The following is a 21,334-nucleotide window of genomic DNA, read 5'->3' on the forward strand; positions in this document are numbered from 1 at the left end:
AGGGAGGGGCTGATAACGTTCCAAGTACCGACGCCAGGCTCGGGTTCGGGCCCCAGGTCATCCCCTGCCGGCTGTCTCTGCCCAGCACTATCACTGCCCACTCTAAAGGCAACTTAACTGGTTGTTCCTCCTGCACACAGATACCCAGGAAGGACTGCGTATGGCCCAGGGGCCAGGAAGGGGACATTATGTGTTTGCCCACGCTGCCTGGCACCGCTGGGGGCCATCTACCCCTGAGATGCGGCCATAAGCACCCGGCCCCCCTCAGAGCCTAAAGGGCAGAGCTTTCAGCAGGCTGGGGAAGGGAGGTGGTGCCTGAGCACAGCCCAGTTAAGGGGGTGGGGTGGGGTGTTGTCTCACTTCCCTGGGGGCACTGCAGACATCCCAGCAGGTAGACCCTGCTCCGCCCCGAAGCCTGCCAGCTCTCCTTGCAGGGGGCTGGGGGGTGTCTGAAGGGCAGGTGCTAGGGGCCTTGGAGAAACCCAGGCAGAATCTTCAGAGCGTTTCAGGGCTTTGTCTCCAACTACTGGCCTCACACGCTCCCATGTGTGCCCCTCCACTCGTCCAACCTCTTTCAGCCGAGGCCCCAAGCAATAGCGTCTGCCGCTTGGTAGACCAGAGAGCCGATGGAAAGCACAGCACGGTGGGGAAGGGAGAGCCCGGGGAGAGGTTTCTCTCTCCATGGCCCACACCCGTTGCTTTTTGCCAAGGGCAGAGCCTTTCCAGACAGGGGCCACCCAGATCACAGAGAGTCAAAGCAAGTCCAACCTTTCTTGATGGAGAGACGAAGGCCCAGAGAGAAGAAAGGCATTCCCGGGGCCACAGGACCACACCCCAGCTCTTTGACCCACCCCATCCTGCCTCGTCTCCTGGTAGCTGGCTGTCCTCACCGTGGGGCGGCTGACCCCAGACGGGAGTCAGAAGACTGGGCTCCAGGCCCAGCGTGGCACCACCTTCCCACCTCACGTGGGAGAAGACGCCAGGGAGAAACCTGGTCCTCTCCAGGCCTCGGGTTCCCGCCGTAATCCAGCCAGGCAGGGGAGGGCTCGGGGGAGGGAGAGGCTGACCGGTGACCTCTGAGGTCCTCCCCTCTCGGAGCTGCGTAGCCCATGCGCTCGGCGAGAGGCCAACGGCCCGGTGCTACCGCGCCTTGGTTTAAGCGACACTGGACCAGGCCAGGGTCTGATTCTCTGTCTCTCTCTGGCCAGTGACGAGGACAACAAGCCCCTGCAGGGCAGCCAGACGTCCCTGGATGGCACCATCAAGCAGCAGGAGAGTGACGACAGCCTGGTGGACTATGGCGAGGGTGGCGAGGGGCAGTTCAACGAGGACGGGTCCTTCATCGGCCAGTACACGGTCAAAAAGGACAAGGAGGAGACAGAGGGCAATGAAAGCTCAGAGGCCACGTCGCCTGTCAACGCCATCTATTCTCTGGCCTAACGGAGCCCCCACGCCCAGGACACAGCCACTACTTTGCAAGTGGGAGGAGGGGAGAGGGGGAGATGAAGCCACCGCAGACCTACCACACAGCCGCCACCTTCTTCAGGGACAAGGGTACAACAAGGGGGTCTGCCAAGCTGTGAGGACCAGTGACGGCCCAGCCATCCCCAAGCCTCCTCCCGATGACCGCCCCTGCACCCCCGCGGTGCCACCGTGTGGAGGAGTCCTGGCTACGCTCAGCTGGAGGGAGCCCAGCCCTTCGCTCAGCCTCCCGGCCACCAGGCTGGAGCCTCCCCCACCCCGGCCCGCCCTTGCCCTCCGCACGCGCACTCACCGGTTTCTGTTGGTCACGGCCCTCCGCGTTATCTGTATTTTTCTTTTGTGCATCTTTACCGTCCAGACCCAGCGTCTCCATTTTCTTTTCCTTTCGAAGAAATGTCCCTGGACAAAGAAAGAATGGATGGATTCTCCCCCCGATGGGCAAAAGGATTGACCTGTAAAAGATGTTGTAGAAAAGCTGTCGTATTCACACCGCCCCCCCGGGCCAACGTATTTCCGAAGGATGCCTTTCTCGCCAGATGCCTCCCCGGGCCCCCAACCCATGCGCCTTGGCCTTGTCAGTTGCTGAGCTGGGCTTGGCTGCTTTCTGGAAAATGACAGTATTTTTGGCAGGGAGAGAGTGGGCAGGCCTCCTTGCCCCGCTGTGGTTCAGTCGGGAGGTGGGCTTACCTCTTGCTCCTGGCTCTCACCCTGCCCCTTCCCCCAGCGTGTCCCAGACAAGAGCTGCGCCAGCTCTGAAGGAGTCTGAGGAGTGGGAGCGGCCACGGATGGGAAGAGCTTCGAAGCCAGTGGCCGAGTACCTCAAGCAGAAGGAAACCGGGCGTCTGGTCCCTGGGGAGCTGTGCTCACCTCAGGAGAGAAGGAAAGGGCTGGGTTTGGACTTCCTTCCTCCCCGTCGGTGAAACCCGGGATGTGGGAGAGAGGACCGTGCACCCTGCCTCGAGGGATGAGGGCACCCCCCACACCTGGTCAGGGATCCCCGCTGCTACCCTCCCGGGGATGGAACCAGGCAATGCAGAAGCTTTGCTGATGTGTTTGGGGGTACAAGGTGCTGCTCCCCCTTTCGCCTCTAGCAAGTAGCATCTCCTCCATCAATTCTGTAAGACGTCGAAAGTGGTGTTTCACACTGTGCCGCCCCCTGAGACCGAACCAGTGTGTCCTGTCCTCGGGGTATTTACATATCAGGAGAGTGCGCGGGAACACCACGCTGATCGCGCTGGAGAGCCTGGCCTGGGGACCTTGCGCCCTCCGGATGCCTTACGCAGCTCTGATGTGGCCCTGCAGCAACCAGGTCCCCAGCTCCTGCCCGTAAACCTCGAAGCCTCCAGAGATGTCTCTCAAGAATGGGGCGGCCCCAGCAAACATCACCACAGACCCAGAGCAGCCGCTCGCCTCGTGCCCTGCACCCCATTGCCCAGCCCGAGACCCACACAGCCTGCAGTGCTCAGAGACCCAAGGCGCGGCCTTCAGCCTCCCCACCTAATCCGTTTCTGAAACCAAAGGTACCTAGCCTCAGAGAGAGATCTTGAGCCTGAGAGCAACCTGGTAGCGGTCGCTGCAGCTAGAGCTGGTTTCGGGAGGGGGAAGCTGACCCCCCATCTGGACTGCCTGCCACGGGCACAGCCTCTGGTCCGAGCCTCCAGCTGCTCGCCCGGCAGCCTGGGCGGCAACGGAGCTGCATCCTTCAGAGGCTCGATCAAAGCATCGTTTGCCACACGTTTACACCACAAAGGTATTAGCAATGTTTGCATCCCTTCATAATCAGTCAGCTGAAGGTCAGGCACATAGACACATGTACTCTGTCTGCAGGTAAGAAACCATAGCCCAGAGCTGAGCCAGTTGTGCTGTTTGAACCTGAGAGCAGGTGCCTGGCCTTTGGCCCCAGCCGTGGCCAGCCTTTGCAGCCCAGAAGACCCAGGGACAGCTCCCTCATGCTGAATGGAGACAGGGTGAATCACGGGGGGCTAGGAGTGAGCTTAGGGGCCCCCTCCTCTGGCTTTCCTCTACAGCTGGGCAATCCTGCACCCAAGCCCAGCCTCTCCAGGGAACGTCAGGGAAGTGTGCCTATAAACTGAATTAAAGGAACAGCCTTTCCAGCATATGCTCTGGATCTGAGCAGAGTAGACAGTGTCTTGGGCCCCACCCCCCCCATGTGACACCCCCACACCAGTGAGCTCAGTGCACCGCAGGCCGGCTCTTTGGGTAAGGGGACCGTGCACTGTCATGGTGCCCATCCCCCCGGCTGTGCACCTGAGGACCGCAGAAGGCCTCCTGCTGCCCAGGGGTCTGGGGGAGAGATGATTGCTCAGCCTATCTGCTCTTTGTGTGTGTCATGCCCGCTCGGCACCAGCTCCCTCCGTGTTGGAAGGCCGTGCGGGAAGCCACATGGAGAGGCGCCGTCCACACCGCCACATCACCCAGCCCTCCTGGCAGGTAGGAGCCCACCTGAGCCCGGAGAGGCCGTCTCCCCTGAGCAGAGATGCTTAGAGAGGTGTGTGTAGGGCAGGGTTAGGGAGCAGCCCTTCCAGGAAGAGATTGTCCATTTCCCATGAGCCCGTGCCAGAGCCCAGCCCACTCAGCCAGAAAGCAGTATTGTCCCGCACACCCTGCCCACTGGGGCTCTCAAGCAACCGCCCAAAAACATACCAACCATGGGGCCAGGAGACGGTGATACCGTCAGTGCTTCTGCCTGCCTGGCTGTAGGGGGTGGGGGAGTCTCTCAGTGATTCCAGAAGCCCTGTTGCCTGTGCTGCGGTCTCACCTGTCTGTGCCGAGCCACCAAAGCTGTGGGCTCAGGAAACAGCCTTGAACTTCTAGTCTGAGCCATAGTCACATGTGAGCCCTGCCCTCCCAGGGCTGGAGCTGAGATGCAGGACACAGTGGGCATTGGTTGGGGGCACCTTGAGTTCTCAAGCCTCCGGTTGCTCCAGGGTCCAAGGGAGAAGCTCCGGCAAGAGCACGTAGTCCACGAGGCTGAGGAAGATGGGGAGGGGGTTCCCCTGTGGGGTGGGGTCGAGGACCAGTCCTGCTTCCTGAGTCTCTTTGGTCTGTCCCTTGGGGCAAGTTGCTTGACTTGTCTGTATGTTGGTGCCTCCAGTTCCCCTGTGTCATCCCTCCTTTGAATACCTGTGCCCACGGAGGGACAGGAACCCAGCTGAAGGAGCAGGAAGGCCAGTGACTAAGGCGTACAGTGCTGCAGGGCCAGGGACAGCTGCCTCCCACCCTGCCTGGCTTTTGTGAAGGGGACCCATCTTTCCTTATCTTAGTTTTGAAGAGATAGTTGAGGCTCAGCTAAAGGGAAAACCAGACCAGCTCTTTCCCTTGTCCATTGTCTTTGCCCTAGGGTGGGGGCATCTGGTCTGCCCCTTCCTGGCAAGTCCCAAGGTCTGGAGGAGGGTCCAGCTGTCCCAGAAGCAGCCAGTGCCAACACTGCACACGCTGGCTGGGGGGTCTCTGCAACCTGGGTCAGATTTGGCTTTCATGGCTTCCCCGGACACAGCCTGAGGAAAGGGCTGCAGACAGGTGTGGGTTTTCCCCCACCCACACCCAGCACCCGTGCATGGGCACAGCCACACAGTAGGGCAGCGCTTGCAGGGGGAACAGTACAGATTATGACATTGTCTTAGGGAGGGTTCACACCCTGGCCCACTTGAGAGGTTGGACCCCTCTTGAAGGATTCCTGCAGACAGAACCGAGAGAGTCTGATCCAAAGGAGAGGGAAGCTTCCCTGGGAGAACCCGGGGCAGAGGATCTTTAAGGGTCCAGGGGCCCTTTGCAGGATCCGAGCCAAGCCACAGAGAGTCCCAAACAGCCCGTGGGACAGAAGCAGCGAGGATTGAACACACTTTGCCTCAATCTTAGCAAGGCTGCTTCACCAACCCTGAGGAAGGGAGGCTCCCCCAGCTCTCAGGGGGAGGGCAGCCAGTTCCTTGGGTGCGGGCACAGGCGAGCTCCCCATTCGGGACACCGGGGTCAGCACTCCTGCCGTCCCTGCCAAACACACACACATCTGCTAGGAAGAAACCACCCGGTGGATCTTGGCTGAGCTTCACGTGGTGGCTTAGAAGTAGCATGTAGGAGTTCCCTGATTGGGAAAAAAAAAAAAAAAAATGGAGGAGACACGTGAATGAAACAAAAAGCTTAAAAAGCCAGGAGGAGGCAGGGCTCTAGGCAGAACCCAGCTCCTGGCAGCCCATCCCCTAAATCAGTTAGGGGCCAGCCCATGGGAGGTCAAACCAACCTTGCTGCTCTCACCATCCCGCCCCGCCCAAGCCTGGGCAGCGCCCTTCCTTCCCTCCCCTGTTGAGAACAGCCTTCCCGAGATAGGTTCAGAGAAGGATCAGAGGGACAGGACCACCACCCAGGGAAGCCACGAGTCTCCACCGAGCAGTGTCCCGCGCCACACCCCCAACCAGTGCACCTCCATTGACACAGTAGTATTAAACAGAAGTTGTCTGACGCTAAGGGTAGAAACGAGCTCAGTCCCAGAGCGCGTCGCTTTGGAGAGCTTCAAACCGCAGCACGTGGGGGAATCACAGAGCTGATCTCATGGACAGGACTCTTCGGACAGACGAGGACACTAAAATCCACAGAGGGGAAGGGACTGGCCCGAGGTCACTCGGCTGGCAAATCAGGGTGAGGGAGAGCCTGAACCAGGGGCCTCCGGAGTCCTTGTCTGGGGTTCTCCACCTGCCTGCAGGTGCCTCCTTGGAAATAGAGCTGTAGCTTCACATCTGTCTGTACCTCATATCACTTCTCCCCATGCCCCGTACACCTCCCAAAATGAAAGACACAAAGGATTTTTCTGAGATTGAGACCAGTCTGTCTGTGACAGCCCGTGGGGAAGCCAGCTGCGCGGGGCAGACCCCTGCTGGGAGAGTGAGGAGCCGACTGGTGTCTGTCACTGTGAAGTCTGGACTGGACTGTAGTCTGGAGTGGCGTCTCTTGTTCCGTGACACTCGGGGCCCCCAGCAGGCTGCGTCCCTCGGGCCCTCGGCCGTGGGGTGCTGAGGGGCGGCTGGGCCACAGAGGCTCTGCCACCCTGGGGTTCACTGGGCTGGAGTTCAGCACACAGAAAGAGTTCAGTGAAGCAATAAACACAAAAATCTGGGAGAAGAAATCCAGAATTTTGTGCCCTACTCTGTTTCTTTTACAAAAACAATGCCGATCAGTTGACCCTGCCCCTGTTGTTGTTGGTTTTTGGGGGTTATTTTCTTGATCCCTCCCAGTTGGACATCCTCAGTCAGTGTTGTCCCTCTGCCCGGCTCCCAGCTCTTTGCCAACTTCACACTCCTCCTGGGCTGAGCATCAGTTGCCTGTGACATGGTCGCCTTCTGTCCCGGTCCCACCCCCAGCCCACGCTGGCCCCAGAGGACCTCTCTCCCTGCCTCCCCCCTCCCCTGGCACCCGCTTCCCCCCAACACCGTGCCGCATTGTTCCTTCCAGGGGGAGATTTTTTTCCCTGCCATCTCCATGTTCTCCCACACACCCACATACCTGCAGGGTGGTCTGATCTTTTTTCCATTGGTTAAAAATTTAACTCTCCATGGCAGACCTTGTTTTAACCCCTCTCACATCACGTTCTTTCCTCTTTGAGAGTTCTTTTGCATTAACCAACGTTGTCAGCGACAAATGCGGATCTGAGGGTGTCACGTGCGACCTTCAGCAGGGAAGACTTCCGGGCCGCAGAGGACCATCTAATACATGGACTTATAAACTGACTGCATGAGCAACGAAAAGGCCAAATTATTCAGAATTCTTTTTTTTTTTTTTTTTTTTTGGAATCACTGTAAAAAAAAACAACAACAACAACTGATTTCTTTTGTATAGAGAACACTAAACGTATAATAAAAGTTGTTCAAAATGGACTCTGGCCAGGTGATCTGTTCATTTTCTTTAGTTCATGGAAAGGGGTACAGGGTTGTCGGGATCGACAACAGAATCAAAAAAGGAGATCTCCGGGACTCCAGACAGCCCTCACTTCGAGGATTCTGCAAGACCAGCCCTTTTCTTGAAGTCGGTCTTATCCTGGGGGCCTCGCGGACACAATCTGTGTTTTGACCGTACAGCGACAGGCACGTGTGCAGCCGCCGAGAGAGCCCAATTCAGCTGGCCTGTATGTGTGCCCGGGCGCCACTGAGGACGTGCCGTGATGAGGATGCTGGGAGGAGGGGAGCCGTGTGCGATGAAGCTCTGTGTCCTGCCCTCCCCCTGTGGGCACCCCTGCCCTGAGGTGGGAGAATGCCGGCACAGTTCATATTGTTGAAGGAATGAATAATACAGCTTACAACAAACCCAGAACCTGTCTCCGTAGACTCCAAGGAATCTCAACCAACAAGCAAACAGGGGAGGGAACTAGGAAATGGAGAAAGGGAATAGGAAATAGGAAATAGGGAAAGAAGCAGAGAAGGCTGTGTCGGAGGAGGGGGACCGCGCACAGTTACGTCTCCTTTCTTGATTCTCCCGGCCTGCAGTTGGGCTAATTCCCACTGAGGAGCGCCCCTTTGGCTGTCATCCCAGGCAGAGTGAATGGCGAGGGACCGCCAGACATTGTAAACCCCCCCCCCCCGCCCTGTCCTCAGGCTGGTGCCGGGGCTAGACAGCGGGCAGGGCTGGAAAGCGGTTCCACTCGGGGAGAAACTGAATGGAATAGGAAATAAGGCCAAAGGGTTGCCCTGAAAATACAGGCCCTGCTCTCCTGGATCAGGGACTACGAGGTAACAATCTAACGCGCCTGTGTTTCCTCTCCCTTCAAAAGTCCTCAGAAAGGGGCGCCTGGGTGTCTCAGTGGGTTAAAGCCTCTGCCTTCGGTTCAGGTCATGATCCCAGGGTCCTGGGATCGAGCCCCGCATCTGGGCTCTCTGTTCAGCGGGGAGCCTGCTCCCCCATCCCCCGCCCTCTCTGCCTACTTGTGATCTCTCTCTGTCAAATAAATAAATTAAATCTTTTTTTAAAAAAAAAAAAGAGTCCTCAGAAAAGAGCGGGACCTGAGGCCTTATTTCTGGGCGTGGCTCCTCCTGAATTTGGGGGCATCTCGTAGTCTCTGCCACGTCTGAACCTTCCTGTTCACTCCTGGGGATACGTGAAAGATCTTTTCCTCGTCACTCTCAAGTTCACAAGCTGTCTGTGAAGTCTGCCCTTCATGTCCATGGGCACCACCCCACCAGCAGCCCAAGCCCTCATTCTGAATTGACAGTGTCCTTATCTTTCCTGCCACCTACTACCTCCTCGTAGAGGAGGCTGGAAGGATCTTGTAACACACAAATGTGATCCTGTCCCTTCTCAAGACCTTCAAGTTCACTACAGTACCTTCAGTCGGCTACAGTAGGATAAAATCTTAACCCCATGGCTTGGCATGTTAGACCTTTTGTGATTCGACCCCTCCTTCAGCAGCCTTGTTTTTCACTTCACGAACACCCTAAATTCTAGCCATTCCGATCTCTGTCCTGTGCCCCCGACATGGATTGATTTCTCACACTTCTTATCTTTGGCGATTCAATTCCACTCAGAATGCCTATTAATAACTACTCTGGGCTACTCAATGCTGTAAGGTAGCTAGCATAGAGTTCCAGTCCTCAGGAAGCTCAGAATGTCATGAGAAACAGGTAAGCAAAAGCAATGCTGGAGGGACACCTGCCTGGCTCGGTCTATAGAGCCTATGAGTCTTAATCTCAGGGTCATGAGTTCGAGCCCCATGTTGGGACTAGTTTACTTTTTTTTTTTAAGATTTTATTTATTTATTTGTCAGAGAGAGAGGAGCGAGAGTGAGCACAGGCAGACAGAGTGGCAGGCAGAGGCAGAGGGAGAAGCAGGCTCCCCACCAAGCAAGGAGCCTGATATGGGACTCGATCCCAGGATGCTGGGATCATGACCTGAGCTGAAGGCAGCTGACCAACCAACTGAGCCACCCAGGCATCCCCAGGGACTAGTTTACTTTTAAAAAAGAATCAGTGTTATAGTATCCAGGACAAAGGACTCAGTAAATGTGGTTCAGCAAATGAATGAAGGCCCAAAGGTGTGTCTGCTTGGCACACCCTCCTCCTGCCCTTCCCCTTCTAGATAATTCGTAATCACTGGAGTTGATGTCCACAACCAGCCCTGATTCCCAGCAGCACCTGATTCCAGGCTCTTTCCTCTCTCCCATTCCAAACCCTTCCAATATCCCTTCTCCTTACAGATCATCTCTCCTGGACTCTTGGCAGCAAACAGTGGCCTGGTGCTGGGTCCCAGAGGGCTGATCTTTAACAATCAGCACAGGTGAAGTCTTCCCCACGACCTGACGTAGCCTGTGTAAGGACGGGTGTGTTCTGCACACGCGCGCGCGCAAGCGCACACACACCCACAGGGCTGCACGGTCTGATTCGGATGCCCTCACTCTGCCCCCAGAACAGCTATGTTTTTTTGTCGTTCCCAGACAGTCCCCGTCATGTGTTGCCTATTTCTTTCACAAAATTGTGAACATCTTGAGTATGAGAAATTTTTGTCCCCTGTGGGTCCACAGCCCAGTGGCCCATACACAGCACCCACAAAATGAGTGAAAAAGAATGAAAAAGAAGGCATTCCTTTGATGTGGTGGCTGGGTGAATTCAAGACTTCTGTGTCATCCTCTTTGGATACTATTTGGATATTGGACTTGGATGTGACTTTCGGGGGGCCGTGGGCATTCCGAAGGGCCCACTTTTGGAGCAGGAACTCCCCCCTCCACACACACACACACACGCAAAGGGACAGAAATGGAGGGATGAAGAAAGCATCTTATTTGAAGAAAGCCAACCTCCATTCAACTGAGGCCAAACAAAGCGGCTGCCTCCCTTCGGGGCCCAAGGGATTCCCAGAATACGCATCATCCCTCATCCCTGTCTCCAGAAGGCTGCGCCTCCCAGCCCATTAGAAATGCTAATCTCCAGCATGGGTTGGATTAACTGACCCAGTGGGAGGCGACAAGTCATCTTCCAATCTTCATTAAGAGTGAAGGCTCTACCCCATCTTGCCCAGCTGCCCCCAAAGGGATGGGACCTGGGAATTCATTACAGCCCCTTTCATCAAGGCAGCCACTACTGCTCGAAACCGTATTAGGTGGCGGAAGGTAGGGGAGGGCCACTTTAGCCTCCCCTCCCCACTTAATGCATCAGAGCCCATTTGTTTGATGTCAGTTCCTGCTGGAGCGAGGACCAGGCAGTGGGCCTCAGAGCAATTTGGAGCCACAGCTGCGGCCCAACAGCCCACTCCCAAGCTCCACTCCCCCCCCACCCCCACCCCCACCCCCACCCCCGCCCCTGAACTTGCTGCTGATTAGCCCCAGACCCCACTGCGGGGAAGCAGGGCTTTGTGTAGACAGGGGAAACGGCCACTCTGAAGCAAACAAATGAAATTACTTAGTGAATATTTAACATCACAATTGCCCTCTAACAAGGCTGAATCCTATTCAGGGAAGGGTCTGGGACTGATGGGGTAGGGAGTTTGCAGAAAGGCCCAGGAACAGTCCAGCATTATTGGGGGGAGGGAGCTTTTGGAACCCCAGGGCAAGAGTGGGGGGCAGATGAGGAGCAGAGACAGGCAGCAGGAAGATTCGTACTTCTGTGATTCTGATGCGGGCTAATGTGTGAGGAGCGCTAGATGACAGGGACAGTGACAAGACCGGGTACTCTAAGATGCGTCGTCCCCTCCCAGTGGCCCCTCTCTGAAGTGTCACTCGCATCTACCCAATGGATGAATTTGCTTCACATGAGCGGATCTTTTAGGAAAACTAGCAAAGTTGGTGAATTCTACATCCAAAGTAATGCAGGGCGAAGCAGAGGCGGCAGGAGAATGTCAGCGTCAGAACACGCCCCCCAGGCATTAGCGGACATCGTGCGAGAGCCTTCAATGTTCACCGAGCGTGGGATTGGCAGGGGAACTGATCCGTTTCCATCCATGTCAGAGGCACGAGGGCACCAGATGGTATTTGGGTCACAATACATTTACATTAAGCGACTTCAGAGGAGAGCCACTAATGACGTTGACGCCCGCCGTCTGTGCGGGGAGAGCGATGGGCACTTTATGGAAATTCTCTCCTATGACCCCCACACCAGCCCCCTGAGGCAGGTTATGTCCCACCACGCAGGGAAGCTGGGCGGCTAAGGGCTGGGTACTATCCCCACTAAGCTGACAAAGTCAGAGCCCGCTGCCAGGCCCGTGGGACTTGAATACCTCCCCGTGGGCCAGGACCCTGGGGGTATGAACGGGCATCGCCGCGACAAATCAGGCCTGGCGCTCGGTGCCCCCACTGGCGTCCTGCCTGTGCAGCCCTTGCTGGCTTGTCAATGTGGCCGACCGGGATTTACCCCTCACTGCTCTGCTCTGCTGGGGTGCGGGTGAGGGGACATGCAGGCTCCAGACCCTGGCCCCAGGGAGCCCAGGGGAGAGGGTCGTGGGTGCCAGGCTGCTCAGGGTCCTGCAATGAGGGGCCAAGCTAGCTGCCAGCGCTCACCCGGCTCCAAGTCTGCCTTGGGTAATAGGAAAAAAACAGCCAGGACTCAGAAGATAAGGGAGGCACTGGCTGGGTGACTGACCTTCGCTTCTTCCTCAGTAGGACGGAGATTGTGACCGCAGCTTTCTCATACGTTGGTGTGAGCATGAAATCAGTTAAATGTGGGAAGTTCTAAGAAGAGTGTCTGATACGTGGTAAATATTATATAATGCATTAAACGTACAGAAATGAATGAATCCCCTTAGGCTTTCCCCTTCTTCTGCATTCTGGAATGTTCTCCCTAACCTCTATTTCGCCCTTCAGAAGCCCTCCCGATCCTTCCAGGAAGTCTCAAATCCCACCTTTCATGACCAGCCTAGCCCCCAAGCGTGTTTCTCTTCAAGGAGCTGCTCCTGACCTTCCCTCCCCCTGTCCCCCACCCCACCCTACTCGCCAACCCTCATCCACCTTGACCTTCAGCATGGGTTCACTGCCACTGCAAGGACTTGTCCCTTCTGTGCCTGCCCAGTCTACAAACTCTGCAAGGCAGCCCTCCCCCTCCCACGCAGGTGGGCCTCGTTTGTCTGTGCCAGTGGCTCAGTCTGTGCCGTATTGACAAGGGGGCACGGGGTAGGGTGGGGGGCTGATGTGTGTCAGGCAGTATCTCTCTTCCTGAAAGCTCGTTTACCAGGTTCGGAGTGGCTGGATGTAAGGGCCAGTGATCGGTATTGAGAGGTAGAGGTTCATGCTACAGCCCCATCAATTAACTTTCCCAAAGTCCCCTAAGTGCTCTTGTCTCTCTTTAAAGCCTAGGAACCCACTCTTGCTTATCGGGAAGGACTGTCCATCTTCCACCTCCCTCCCTCCCGCTGCTTCTCGCTCCAGGCTGGTGGTTAAGACACAGCACCAACCTCTGCCCACCGGGCAGTCCATGGGGCAGAAGAGAATGAGGCCAGCCATCCAGAAGGCCCAGGTTTGTCCTAAGAGAGAACGACAGGACTCTGCCAGCCTGCGTAGCTCTGATCCCCATGGGAGTGGGACAGGGAGGAAGTCATCTGGTGGAGAGGACCATATCCCCCCCAGATTCCGGAGCCTAACTCCCAAGCTTAGGGTAGGAGAAAGCCCCTCTTCCAGGCCACACGGCTCCTTCCTTCTCAACACCAACAGCATTCCTCTCCAGGGACCGGGGGTTTGGCAGAGATCATCATCCACGCCATCCTACTGGAGGTCCAGAATGGCTAAAATCTGCCATCCTTCTCCACCCCCAGGCCCAGCAGCCACCTCCCTGAAAAACAAAGCACAAAACAGACAGTCCTCCCTTCCAGCCACCGGGGCCTCCTTCCCACGTTTTCCATGGCGCTGAGCCCTGGTACAACCGAGCTCATCAAGCTGCGGGCTCGCTGCCAGGGGGACAGAACACGCTCTGGAGCCCCCAGGCAGGGGGACGGGGCCATAGGTTCAGTGGTCAGTCAGCAGGCTCCCGGAGAAGGCTCGGCCCCTCCTCAGTTATGAGCATCGCCTCAGACCTGCAGACCGGCAGGTGTGAGCCCTGGTCCATCCCTCCATTCCATAGATCCCCCACATCAAATGCTAGACTGGCTCCCAACCCAGCCCCAGCGACCCAGCAATGCACTAGCTAAGCTCCTTGGGGAGAGCAGGTGTCCTGTTCAGACTGTGGCCAGCCAGCGTCTGCAAGGGCTGTGAGGTTTCCCCAGGCCGGGAGTGGGACGAAATACACAAACCTACAAATACACTCATTCCAAAGCCAACAGAAATCGTCTGAGAGCTTCAGACTCTGAAGCTGGCTGAACCTGGCCCTCTAGCCTCCCCCATCCCAACACACCCCAACACAGACAGCTGGGCGCCATGCTGCTCTGGGAGAGCTGGGGGCCAGAAGAGCAATACGATCATTCTCCAGAACCTCATCCTATCCCAAACTGAGGTCCGTGAACGTGCATGGTACCCAGACATAGGCAGGCCCTAGACCAGGGGGGAGCCTCTGCACCCCCTTTCCTCCCTGCCCCCAGCCCTGACATCCATTTCCGATCTCCCAGCCCCGCTTCAGGGCTGTCAGGCACCCTCTTGTGGGTCCATCAGTGGCTTTTAACGGAGCCCCCCGCCCCCGCTTTCATCCTATTAGTGAGCAGGGAGTAATTACGACTTCATTAGCCAAATAGGTTCTTGGTTCAAAGATTCCCTCCACCCCCCCAAAACAAAACACACACCCGCTTCCCTCCATCTGAGGTCTGTCCCCCGGGGCACCAGCTAACAATGTAGAAGGCTCCGGGGAAACCAGCAAGGAAGGGGGAAGAAGCCAGGGATGGCTGGCCAATGGGGAGGGGGCCAGCAGCTGCACCCCCTCCGCCGCCACGCATCTGTCGGTGGGCTACCCCCACCCCAGATCTTTGACAGGGAGAAGGATGGCCCTCCAGCAAATGAGGGGCGTGACCCTTTGCATCTGTCTGCTGTCCTTCGCCCCCCAGCCCCCTGCTCTAACTTCCAGCTACTTCCCGGATGGACAGGCCAGGCTTTTCCTGTAGGGGGGCTCTCAGAACCAATTCCCAGGGGCCTGTAGAATGTCGGGAGTCCCCAGCTTCCCTGCCCCCAGTCTCCCATCTAGACTGCAGCTGCGGCAGATCCAGAAACGAGGAAGAAGACGGGTCTGCCAAGCAAGGACAAAGCTGCTCCCAGGACCGGCTGCCTCGGGGTGGTGGGGGCGCTCAGCCAGCCCCGGCCTCCAGGCCACGCAGGCAGATCCCTGACACCTCGGAAAGATTCCACAGCTTCCCCGTCTCCAATCTGGCTCCCTGTATCTCAGCCTTAGAAAGTGTTTTCTTTGGGTCTAAATTAGCTCCACCTTGCAATTAAAACCATCCCCGCTAGGGAAATGGCTTCTTGTGCTTCTCTTTTACTGAGCTTTTAATAGCTTTTAGGAGCATGGAGTCCAAGCCTCCTGCCTCCATTCCGCCCTACCACAAAACTTCCTCAGTTACGGCGAGCCACACAGTGCTACTCGCGCAGCCTCCTGCCTCTCGGCGCAGGCCAGGAGGCGTCCCAGCTAAGGCCAGGCCAGCTCCAGCCACTCCCACTGCTCACCCTCCAGCAGGGAAGGCACCGGCTTCTTGCAGACCCTTAGACGTATGCCTCTTTGTCCATGCAGTTTCCGAGAGAGATGGCTGCTTCTTCGGGGGGCTGCGCAAGTAACAGCTGGTGAATTCTCATTCCTGCTGAGGGCCCCCCTGCCTGGATCCTCAGCTGGCAAGATGCCATCTGCTGGGGCTGGACCTAGAGGCAGGAGGCTAGATGAAATGACCTCCAGACAGCCCTGCCACTTATCCGACTCCAGGCTACGTGCAGCCTGGCCCTGGCCTTGGCTCTCACCTGACCCTGTCCTGCCCCCAGGCCTGACAGCTCTGCCTCTGCCCACCCTTTCCCAACCCCCAAGCAGCCCAGAGGCCAGGCAGGAGGACCCCTGCTCCCTGCCCTTCAAGCAAAGGGAGTCCCCAGAGGCCAGTCCAGCTGTACACACCGCGCCCCTGCTTGTGCTCCCTGAAAGCAACCCTCCTTTTGTTAATTCTGCAATTTCCCCAAGTGCCAGGAGCGTCTCATTTGACAGTCACCGCATCTGTTCCTGTCACTCTCCAGAAGGTCGAGTGGGAGCCGTGCCAGCCCCTTCCCTGAGGCTCCCACACCTCACGCTTCTTCCATCAGCATGAGCGCCCTGCTCGCCTGGTCCCCTGGGAATACCTCCAGGTCCCCTCTCTATGTCCCCAGCCCCCGGCACCTCTCCTTATGGCCTTGTCCAGCAGCCTCAATAACCATCTCCCCTTCCAGGACCAAACTCACCTAAGTAGAGGAGCACCTGTCCCATGCCTCAGGGAACTTCAGGGAACATTAGTCCTTCCTGTGAGGGTCCCAACAGGTGTAGGAAAGTCAAGGACCAAACCCCCGTTTGGTCCTTCTCATTGTCCCCCCGCCCCAACACACACACGCACCCTGTACCCGCGGTCTTTGGGCCGCTCACTAGCAGAGCAGTGGACGTTCTGGCTAATTCCTCTGCCTAGAAGGCCTACCAGGAATCTGCCATGCCTGCATCCCGAGCTTCTGCATAGAGATCCCAACCTCGTTACTGCTGACATTCGGGGCTGGGTGATGCTTAGGGGGAGAGAGGGCTGCCGTGTACATTATAGGATGTTCAGCGACATCCCTGACCTCCCCCTAGACGGTTACGGGCACACATTCCGCCCCACACGCACCCTTGAGAACCAAAAATGTCCCAGACGCTGCCGGAGGTCCTCTGGTTGAGAGCCACCGAGCTAAGGTAAGAAGGAAACCAGAAACCTGAGTATCAGTGACTGACACCTCCGCCTGGCTCCCGGAGACTGAGGGACAAGGGACAGCTTTGCTAGGGTTGGGCAAGCCTCTTCTGCAAAGGTCCAGGTAGTAAATACTTTCGGCTTTGGAAGCCACACAGCCTCTATTGCCACAGCGCGGCCCCCGGCGTGGCATGAAGGTGGCCGGACCATAAATGAGCAGGCGGGGCTGTGCGCCAATGCACCTTGATGAACGCTGACATGTGAATCTCATCTTATTTTCACGTGTCATGGAATAGTCTTCTTTTTAGTTTTTCAACCATCTAAAAACGTAAAATGCATTCATTCTCAGCACCCGCGCCGTGCTCCTGGCTTCAAGGATCTCATAGGAATGGCCAAGGTTTCCGGCTGACCTGTCCGTACACAATGGACAAAGTCAGGCCCAGAGACTGACCCTGTGAATGGGGTCCTGGTCCTGCAAGGGGGTGGAGGGAGCCAGTCACCCCCAGTCCCTTGGTCCTAATAACTCCGGGGACCGTTTTTTGGTGGGGTAGCCCCACTAAGCCCAGCAGGACTGACTACGTAATTTGCAGCGCCTGAAGCAAAATGAGAATGCAAGGCTCTTCTTCAAAAATTATTCATAATTTTGGGGCACCTGCGTGACTCTGTCCTTAAGGGTCTGCCTTCAGCTCAGGTCATGATCCAAGAGTCCTGGAATCGAGCCCCGCGTTGGGCTCCCTACTCAGTGGGAAGCCTGCTTCTTGCTCTCCCACTCCCCCCTGCTTGTGTTCCCTCTCTCAATGTCTCTCTCTCTCTCTTTTTGTCAAATAAATAAATAAAATCTTTTAAAAATTATTAATAATTCCAAGACAGCCGCAGAAGAGCATGAAATAGGCAGGGACGTTCTGAGCACAAAGCCCATGTGATCTCACGGGCCGCACATCACCAAGCTGGCCCTGGACCTCAGTCTCCTCCTGGGAAGGTCTGCACCCACCTCTCAGCCTCTGCCGGGTGGAGGACCAGCCCATCAGGCTGGTTCTCTGGCCCCGGGGGCAGCTTCTCCCACAGGCCCTCAGGCTGGGCCAGCACGTAGGGACTGTGCCCTGCACTGTGACATCTGGCTGAGGTGGTGACTGAAGGCCTCCCCCTAGCCCAAGCTCCCCTTGCTTGATCCATTCAAAGGAGTCTGCGCTAAACAGGCTGGTACTTGCCCTGCCTCTGGGACACCCAAGATTGGCGAAGGAGGAGTCAGTTGCACCCCGACATGGTCTCCGCCACCCCCATCCTGAACTGCAGAGGAATGGATGCCCCACGTCAGCTCATTTAACAAGTATATATTGCACACTGGACGCTCTGCCGAGAGCGCAAAGCCAGAACATTCTGGGTGGAGACACCAATCCTGGACAGATCCCTGAGGGACATGCCCACGAAGGAACAGGCCTGCCCAGGGCCTAAGAGAGAGTCAGTGACCACTGGGCCAATTTCTGAGAGCACGGAGGACTTAAGCAGGTGTACCCAAGGGAGGAAGATGACTGTTCCCAATCAGGAACAGCACAAAGAGGGTGAAATGAGAGAATCTAGCCCCTTCCAGAAAGGGCAGGCAGGTCACCGTGGCAGGAGAGAGCTGGGTGGGGCAAGGCAACAGGAAAGGGCAGAGCTAAAGATGGGGCAGATCTGATGATCTCCTGGGTCACAGGACGAAGCCCGGCACCAACCCGGAGGCAGGAGATGTTGAAGAATTTTTAGCAGGAGAGTGACAGGCTCTGATTTGCATTTTAGGGAGCTCGCTCTGACTGCAGTCTTGGACGGGGGATAGGAAGGACTGAGACCGGAGAGGAAGGCTGGAGAGGACGAGATGGTCAGAATTCAGATGCAGCCCGTGAGGGTCAGAGCCAAGACCGTGGGACACGCACAAAGGAGGCCTCTGAGGGCTGAGTGGTTAGTAGGATACCAGGGGGCAGAGGGGTGGAGGAGAGGAGGTGAAGGTCTGGAGGGTCTGGAGGGCACCATTCGTGGGGGCACGGAACCCAAGAGGGGCAGCAGGAGGACAAGGGGAGGTGTATCAGTCAGGGTTCTCCTGAGAAACAGAATGGGTAGGACGTGTGTGTGTGTGTGTGTGTGTGTGCCTGTACATTTGTGTCCTATATATGTGTGTGTACACACAGACACATAGATATGACTCATTCCAAGGAACTGACTTATCCAACTGTGGGGGCTGGTGCTGTCTTCCGTAGACGAGCAGAAAGGCTGGAAACCAGGCAAGTGCTGAAGCTGCAGTTTGAGAGCAGAATGTCTTCTTCCTCAGGAAAACCTCAGTTGAGCTTTTAAGACCCTTCAACTGATTGGATGAGGCCCACCCACATTATGGGGGGTCATCTCCTTTTTTTTTCTTCTTAAAAAAAGATGTTATTTATTTATGTGAGAGAGAGGGAGTGTGCGCACAAGTGGGGGAAGGGGCAGAGGGAGAGGGAGAAGCAGACTTCCCATTGAGCAGGGAGCCCGATGCAGGGCTCGATCCCAGGACCCTGAGATCACGACCTGAGGTGAAGGCGGACGCTTAACCAACTGAGCCACCCAGGCGCCCCAAGGGTAATCTCTTTGAAGTCAGCTGATTATAGATGTTAACCACAGCTACCAAATACCTTCATGGCCATCCCTAGATCAGTATTTGATTAAATTACTATAGCCTAGCCAAGCTGACACATGAATCTTGATGGTCAGGGGAGTGGGGTAAGGGGTTGGGATGTGAGACACCCACAGGCATTCAAGTGAAGACTTCTGGCTGTCCAGGGCAGGTTGAAGCTGCAAGGATCCTTCTAGGTCCTCATCACCTCTCCTCTGCCCATGCCTGACTAGTTGGCCTCCCTGCCTTCCAGTCTGTGTCTGCTCTGTGCATTCAACCCTCCCCACCACCCCCAAAGTGGGCTTCCAAAGGACATGTCTCAGCCTGCCTCTTGCCTGCTCAGACCCCTCCAGTAGCTTCCGACTGTCTTTGATGAAGCCCCCCGTAGGGTTCATAAGGCTCTTCATGGACAGGACTGGCCGATCGCTCCAGCCTCCTTCCTTCTTTGAAACTTCAAGTGCAGACATGTTGGCTCTCTCCCTCCCCAAGCTCTTCAGGCTCTGCTGCTGCCTTTGCACACGCTCTTAGAACTTCCTGAAGCCACAGCCGTCCTACTTCCTCTCAGCCCGTGCCACCGCTACCTGGTGAGTTCAGACATTCTTTCAGGACTCAGGTAAAATATTTTCTCTGTTTCTGATCCGCAGTCGGCCAAGGCAGGTGCCCCTCCATGATAGTTTGTGCAAACTTGGGTGACAGCTCTTACTATATTTTGATGATTTGTGCCTATCACCCCACCATTATACTGTGAGCATCTCAAGAGGGTATATCGTGTCTTATTGTCTTCAGTATCCCCAGCATTTGGCATAGTGCTTAGTGCAAAGGTACTCAATATTTGCTTGGTAAGTGGGTGGATGATGGATGGAAAGAGATGATGGATGGGTGGGTGGATGGATGGATGACCATAATTTTCTAAGAATTTCTGGCTATCATTTGTGGAACACTTCTTTCATTCCAGGCACTGTACTAGGATTTTTAAGTTCTGAATCAATCCAGGTTTTTGGTTGCAGGCAAAGAATGCAGACTCTGACCATCATAAGCAAAAAGGAACTTAAGCTATCCCGTGGATCACAGAATCAATGGCTAAAGCAGACGACTCAGAAATGGGCAGAAACTGAGGGAGACTAGCCAGCAGAGACTCACTGAGGTCACATCTCAGGAATGGCCTGATCAAGAGACCATCTTTGGGATCACCCACATTGGACACTGCCTGCAAGGGTGCTGGAACCTTCCACTGACCCCTCTCCTGCTGCCCAACACATGTATGTCACTTCCTCTGATCCATATAACCCTTTAAGGCAGATGGTGTCGCCTCCATTTTACAGATGAGAAAATTGAGGCTTAGAGAAGCCTAAGGTCACACAACAAATCAGTAGAGTAGGTGGAACCGAAATCCATATTTGTCTGACTCCAAAGCCCATTGGCTTCTGCTCTGCTGTGTGCTATCTCCTTCCAGGGGGCACAAGTCACTGGTCTTGTGTAAATACAGCCCCCTTGGGTAGTGTACCAGGACACCAAAGCCTCAAAATTCTAACGTACTATCTTTTGCATAACTATAGATTTGGGTTACATTTTTGGCCCTAACAAATTATGGTGGGGAACATAAAGATAGCCAAGTCAGCACAAGTAGGCTGAGCAATTAGAGAAAGGGTCAGTGCCCTGACATGGGTTGATTTAAACTGCTTCTAAGAAATTAGGCATCAGATATCCAGGGATCCTGGAAAATATGAGTCTGGCTGAGACTCTGGGAGGCCTGCAGAGCCTGGCCGAGGACCCCCCTGTGTCCTCACCTGCCCCAGCTTTCATGTCCCATGGCCGCCCATTAGCCACCCTAGGCAGTCGTCATAAACCAGTCAGCGGCCACTTCTCCGCAGCCCAGCGCACATCCAGAGTCACAGCTGCTCCCAACCAGGGACATTTTGGTCTTGCCAGGACCAAAAGATGCCCCCACCAGGTATGTCCTTCTCAGACCCTGATACCCCCATGGAGTTGAGGGCACAGCTCCAGGCAGGGAGCCCAAGCACCCATTCCTAGTCCTGGTTCCACCTCCCCCGCTCCGTGACCTTGGCTCAACGATCTGACCTCTCTGTGCTTCACCCTCCCCATGACTCAGTCTCTCTCCACTGCCCCTGCCTCCCCCCACATTAGCCATATTGTTCCATTAAAATAAAGAACTCAGGGTTCCTTGAGCTCTTTGGAGAGACCACATAAATGCATGGCATTATTAGCATCATTACTATTAAATATTAATAAGGACATTAGCATTGTCTATTATAAGCCTGAAAAAGAAGCTCCAAGAGCCCTGGGTCGAAATGGCTAGAAGAATAATTAGGCCCCTCCAGGCCATAGACCCCTTCTGGCCCTCAAGCAAAATTAGGAAGGCAAGTGTAGGCAGACTGGAGATTTCCCTTCCAGCTCCCCCTGCTCAGTTCTGCTGCGCTCCTGGCCCCACAC

The 21,334-nt window shown here is 55.9% G+C and overlaps 1 protein-coding gene across 17 annotated transcripts in view; it reads left to right on the forward strand.

Annotated features, from left to right (window-relative positions):
* The window catches only part of NFASC (neurofascin), a 178,137-nt gene extending 170,770 nt beyond the window's left edge, over positions 1-7,367 (forward strand). For all 17 annotated transcript variants that reach the window (XM_004756402.3, XM_045081077.1, XM_045081076.1 and 14 more), the window contains one exon: positions 1,209-7,367. In XM_004756402.3, the coding sequence (XP_004756459.2) occupies positions 1,209-1,440 (232 nt within the window). In that variant the 3' untranslated portion in view covers positions 1,441-7,367. The remainder of the gene's footprint in view (positions 1-1,208) is intronic.
* Positions 7,368-21,334: the final 13,967 nt, after the last annotated feature.

The sequence above is a fragment of the Mustela putorius genome, unplaced genomic scaffold (assembly GCF_011764305.1).
Source record: "Mustela putorius furo isolate JIRA1106 unplaced genomic scaffold, ASM1176430v1.1 tig00000508_pilon_pilon_pilon, whole genome shotgun sequence".
Lineage (NCBI taxonomy): Eukaryota > Metazoa > Chordata > Mammalia > Carnivora > Mustelidae > Mustela > Mustela putorius.